Below are 6,000 nucleotides of genomic sequence, written 5' to 3'. Positions count from 1 at the left end.
AACCTGGTTTCTGACAAGTTGTTTCATCCTGTTACGAAATGCAGGTGTGTGTTGAAAACATAGCTCCAGGCTTTGGGGCTGGCCCCCTCCTGGACCCTCCAGCCTCTAGCGGGGTCAGCAAGCCCCGCATCCTGTGTTTATGGATAAGCAGCGGCTTGGGTCAAGCTGTCCCAGGCAACTGGGGACCTGAGCGAAGGCCACTGAGGGGCGCCCGAGGCACCTGCCGCCCACCATCCCTCAGCCAAGCCAGCAGGGGCCCCGGCGCTGCGATCCACCCCCTAGCGAGGCGGTTGCGCATCGTCGCGCGGCTTCGCAGACAGCCCGCCCCGGCCTGCGCCCTCCAGCCCCGGGCTCCAGCACTCGGCGGGCAGGTAGGGGAGGGAGATGGAGGGGACCGAGCGCGGACGTGAGAAGGTGAGGTCAGGGCGACCGGTCGGCCCGGGGTGGGCGTGTGCAGGCTGGGCGGGCGTGCCCAGAGCGTGCGGCGGTGTCCGCGCTCGCGTGCGCGCAGCGGGGGCGGGAAGGCCCCGCCCCGGGGCGGGAGGGGGCTGCCGGATTAAAGGCCACCCGGGCGGGCGGGGACCAGGACAGCCGCCCGCACCCGGAGTGCGCCCGGCTCCACGCCGCCCGGCGCCAGCCCCGAGGGTCCCGCACGTCCAACAGCCCCGGCGCAGCAGCACCCACACGCCATGAGCGTCCGCACAGGGCGCTGAGCCGCGGCTGAGATGCTGGGGCGCGGGGCTCGGGGCTCCGATTGCGGGGTGCTGCTGGCGCTGCTGCTGGCGCTGGGCGCGCTGCCGCGGGTGCGGGGCGTCGAGGAGCCTGGCAGCGCGCACGAAGAGAGCCAGGGTTTCCAGGTGGTCACCTTCAAATGGCACCATGTCCGGGACCCGTACATCATCGCGCTGTGGATCCTCGTGGCCAGCTTGGCCAAGATCGGTAAGAGGCCCGGGGCTCGATGGGTCTCGAGGTCATGGCCCCGCTGCGACTTCTCCTTCCACTTGCCCCCGCCCGGCTCGCGGGGTCTGCGCGGCCCCTTCTGCGCCCCCGGGTACAGAGCGGCGCGCCCGCGTCCGCCCTCCGCCGTGGAGCGCCGCTGCCGGCCCCCGGGAGTCAGGCCTTCGCGGCAGGCAGAGCGAGGCGCGGACTGCGAGCCTGGCCGGGCCCGGAGCGGCCGTGCCGGTCGCCGAGGGTGACGCGATCCTGGCCAGGCGGGCGCAGCCTCCGGAGCCCCGCGCGCGCCGGGCTCCTGGGTTTCGAGTCCCGGGCTCCCGTCTGCTGCACCCAGGCCTGCAGGAGTCGCGAGCTGCTCCTGCCCTGGGGCGCCCTCAGCCAGGTGTCCTGTCTGCGGGCTTTGGGGGCTGTTCCGTGCCGGGAGAAAGAGCAGGTTCTTGCCATCAGCACGGCAGGGATATTTGGTTCTCAGCGCGGAAAGAAACACCGTGCCGCTCAAGATTAAACCCAGTAAAATCCTATTCATAGGAGCAATTTTTCCATTGACAGTGTTTCTCTTTTAAAAAATCCTGGTCTGTCAGATTTCTCTTAACTTGCTCCAGTGAGCCAGCAAGTGGGAACCGCAGGTAACTCCCGGGCAAGGTGATGGGAAGGTCAGCCTTCCTAAGAGCGTATGAGGACCGGAGTTTCAACATGTCGGTCCACCACGGAGGGTCTTCCGGAGGTGGTGGAGAGTTGGTGGCCTGTGTGACTTACCAGGTGGAGCCTGGGGGGAGGGTGAAGGAGGGGGTCTGAGGACACCCTCCCCAGGGAAGGGCAGGAGGCAGGGATTTGGGGATGGGGAGGGACACTGCAAATTGGCGAGGGCCCCTCCTGGGGCATTAGGCTCTGACGTGTTCAGCAGGACAGGAGGGTCAGGCTCTGGGGAGAACCTACTAGAGAATTTGGGGCCTGGGGTTTGGGGTGCCTGGAGCGCTGGTGGCGCTCGGATCCATTGTGTCCTGGTCAGCACCGCCTGCTCTCTGTCCTGCTCTGTGTCCTGCCTCCCTGGAGGTCCCTCTCATTTCTGCTTTCTGGTTCTTGAAGACACTCGCCATCCCTCTGCCTCTTCCTCTTTCCTCAGACGGCTCTTCATGTCTGTCCCTGGCCCCGGCTGGCTGTTTGGTCTCATGCTCACTCTGTCCGCACTCAGTTTTCTGGGGTTTTGTGATACCAGGGGTAAAACTCCAGCACCCACGTGAAGTCTCATGTTGTGTCTCTTCCGAACACGTCTGCCGTGGGGGAATGGCTGACACTTTCCCCCGGACAGGTCCAGCCCCAACCTGGGGCTCTGAGAGCCCTGTCCTGACACCCACACTGGAGTGACCCGTTTCTGGTGGGGGGCGGGGCTCTTGTCCTCTGCCACCTTCTCTCTCTTGTGAAACCACCATAAGAGTGATTGGTCCAGGGTGAACCCGTGGCACTCTGGGGGTCCACACCTAGGACATGGAGCACCCTTGTCTTGTAAAGCAGATGTGTGCTTTCTTTGCGAGCTGGGGCCTCTCCTAGTCCCACCCCGGCATCCAGACATGGAGCCTGGCATCTGAAGTTCCGGTGACAGCCACCAGTGCTCCCTCTGGTCAGTAGGACCTCAGGGGAGAGACTGCGGAAAGGCTGGTGCACTGACCCGAGTGTCTGCCTGGCCCCAGAGTGTGTTGTTCACCCAGGAAGAGCCATGTCCCTGCAATACCTCGGACTTGTCCTGAGGGCGCCTTCTCCAGGGTGGGGTGGCCACCCGCTCCGCCAGCTGTGTCCTGGTCAGGGCAAGCCCAGAATCCGTTTTCTTACCCACACTTATTTAAAAAGGCTCGTTGTATATCCGCATTCCATTGCTGTCATCTGGGATTACTGACTCCCTTGAAGGGGCAAGAGTCAAGCCTTGGTGGAGACTTTGGGGGGTTCTCAGGGCAACACGGCAAGGACCCTAAGGGAAGACCCATGGGGCTGACACAGCCCCACCTGCAGACCCCTCCCGCTCTGGGCTGAGCCCTGCCCTGACTCTCCTGTATTTGGAGGTTCCCACTGCGATGGCGTTGTGGTCTCACGAGGGAACAGGCAGCACCTCAGAGAGACTCAGTCTCCCCATCTGAAAAAGTAAGTCAGGACTCTCCCCACACCCAGCGCCACTCCCAGCCTCCCCCTCCCCGTCCCTCCCTCACACTCACCACTTCACTCCCAGACCCTGCAATCTGCTGCACTGACCCTGCCCAGGTCCCCAAGGTTCTCCTGGTGGCTCAGTATGGGCCTCAGGTGACACCCACCTCTGCCATTTCCTCTGCAGCCCCCCACCCCCTTCCACTCTGGCCCTTTCCCCATCGCCCCTCAGCTGTCCCTCCTCCATCCACCTTGGGACCCCACCCCCTGCCATCTCTCAGCCTTCCAGACCTCAAAAACCAAACCAAACCTTAGCAAACAAGTCAGACCCCCCTACTCCTGTTCAGCCCCACAAACCAAGAGTTGCAACAAAGCACTCACCTCATCTCCGTGGTCTACCTGCACTCCTGACCAGACCCAGTGACCTGGAGCTCCACCCCTCCCCACCCCCAGGATCCATTGTTCTCCACAGTGACAAGCAGAGATCTAACAGGTCAGGGTTACACCCCAGGGGTTCCCCAATGCCTACCCCACCGCCCTGCCTGAAGGTAGGAAACCCTCCGCCATGTGGCTCCTCCCCCCTTCCTGCCCCACAGACCTGGCTCCCAGACCCCTCCCTGTGCAGCGAACCCTAGCGCCTCTTCTCACAAGCCCCCACAAAGCACTCCCCCACACACCTTCACCTGCATCTGGGTGCAGCCTGGAGGCCGCGTGGCGGTGTGTCCGGTCTGTGCATACATGAGGGGAAGGCATGGATCCTGGTGTTCTTCCTTCTTGACCCCACAGTCCAGGGTTCATGCTCCTGAACCTCTTTGGCCCCTTTCATCTTTTAAAATGGTCAGGCTATTTTGGTTTCAAGGCACAGAAACAGAAGAAAAGCAGGTTTCTATGCATTTCCAAGCACTTGCCAAATGTCTTACCAGCGGCTTCAAGTGCTCATTTTAGTCCACATCCCACCTTGCGCTGCAGAGGTCAGATTTCTTCCAGCCACGTATAACCTGCCGTGAACCCTGGAACCAAGCAATAACTCAGACAAATGTGTTGAGGCAGCTTCCCACCTCAAGCAGCTTGGGACAGAGAAAGACCAGAGGGCAGGGTCATGGCCACCAGCAAGTTGGCCCAGGAGTCTGGGTTCACCGCTGGAAGCAGCACCTTTGCACGGGTGAGAAATAGGAGTGGCTGCTGAGCCCATGGACCCCCAACCCCTAAGACCCCGTGTCTGGGGCTCAGCAAAGGACTTATTGTAAGCATTTGGGACTCCAGGGGCCCCCTGCCTGTCACCGTATCTTTAGGAAATTCAGAAGGCCAGGGAGCCCGCCCACAGGTGGGGCCTGCTGGACCGGAGAAGTTGAGGGCCCTCCTGCAGTGGGAGAGTTTCTGTCCCCGAGTGGGGGTATAGTTCCTTCCTCTGGGCCCTTGGGGATTCCTGAATCTGCAGCTTCCCGCACCGGGGTCCCTTTGGGCCTTGGGCCAGGCTGGGCTTTCTCCTCTTAATTGTGTTCTCTCTCCTCGGACCTTCCTTGGGGACCAAAGGCTGGCCCAGCCCCAGGCTCAGTGGCCCACATTGGCCATGCAGAGGTCGTGAGGCTGTGGAGCACTGGGTGAAGGGCCCTCCTGGGGGTAGGGATCCAGGCAGCTTCTGGAGACAGAGCTCCGGGGTGGCAGGATTATAGGACAGTACTTCTGGGGGAAGAGGGAGGTTAGAATGTTGAAGCCAGAGGAGGCCGAACCAGCACAACCACAGACCCTGGAGGACTTTGATCTCTACCCAGAGTGGCACAAAGGGGAGGGACTTGAACAGACCTGGGCTCTTAGACTATTACCTTGGTCGTAAGGGCAAAGAATGGACAGGAGGGGCACCAGAGGGGATTCTGGGGGAGGGGTAGTTCTAGGTTGACAGGGTCTCTTTATTCCCAGGCATTAGGTAGGGGATTCCAGGGGACAGACGTGGCTCAGCTGTCAGCTGACATCCCAGTGGGTCCAGGGTGAGAGGTGGACACTGGGTCGGATCGGGGAGGAGCCTCCTGAGAGGGTGGGAGCGGTGAGAGGGGTCGAGATCCTGCCCAGGAGGAAGCCTGAGCCATAGGGAGAGCCCTGGACAGAATGGGCTGCAGTGGCAGAGGCCAGGGTGAGGGGCCGTGTCGGTGTGGGTGGGCCAGTAGGACACCCAGTCTGGGGACATGTCTTGGAAGTGGGCTCGTGGCGCTGATGGGCTGGAGGTGAGGGCGCCCCTGACGTGGGCCGGCTGGGAAGTGGTGGGTTCACTCTCTGAGCCTGAATGTCTCTGCTCTCTCCATCACAGCCTCTCTTGGGAAAGGGGCAGCCCGGGCTCACACCCCACCCACTCAAACTGGGTGGAAACACCCCAGGAGGACCCCGGTGGCTGATGGGCCCTCTGGCTTGGAAGGCTGGGGGCTCAGGGGTGGTGGCGAGGTGGTCTTTCCTGGTCGCCTGCCCCGGTGCCCTTGGGGCTTTGCAAGCCCTTGTCACCCCTGGTCTTAGGGGAAGAGCGCCCGGGGGGGCCCCAGGGCCAGGTGTGCGGCGTCCGGAGCCTCTGACCCGTGCTGTGCCTCCGTGGGAAGTGCCTTCCCCTAGTCATGCTCCAGGCAGGGTGCCGCCCTGGAATCGTGTCTCTGACGAGCCGCTGCCGGCTTATCAGTCCAGTCTCTCGAGCCTCCGGGCCCTGTGTTCCTGGGCCCCAATTCTTGTTGCTTCCAAAGCCCCTTCCCATCATTGTGATTGTGCCCTTGATGGGGGGTGCGTGGACCGACGGCCTGGGACATCCCTGGCACTCCACCCACACCCTCCGCTGTGTTACCCAGGGCACCCGGACCCCCACCTAATCCGTGTATTTCTCTGAGGTACAGCCGTGGGGGCTGGGCATCTGGCCCAGGCACATTCCCAGGCTGTGGG

General features: G+C 62.6%; 1 protein-coding gene across 2 annotated transcripts in view; it reads left to right on the top strand.

Annotated features, from left to right (window-relative positions):
- The first annotated feature begins 725 nt into the window (after nucleotides 1–725).
- SLC9A3 (solute carrier family 9 member A3) overlaps nucleotides 726–6,000 on the top strand; it is a 44,122-nt gene continuing 38,847 nt past the window's right edge. For both annotated transcript variants that reach the window (XM_032415371.1, XM_032415370.1), the window contains exon 1: nucleotides 726–939. In XM_032415371.1, coding sequence (XP_032271262.1) covers nucleotides 726–939 — 214 coding nt within the window. The remainder of the gene's footprint in view (nucleotides 940–6,000) is intronic.

This window comes from Phoca vitulina, unplaced genomic scaffold (assembly GCF_004348235.1).
Source record: "Phoca vitulina isolate PV1807 unplaced genomic scaffold, GSC_HSeal_1.0 scaffold17, whole genome shotgun sequence".
NCBI classification, from domain to species: domain Eukaryota; kingdom Metazoa; phylum Chordata; class Mammalia; order Carnivora; family Phocidae; genus Phoca; species Phoca vitulina.
This window is presented reverse-complemented; position numbering and strand designations above follow the sequence as displayed.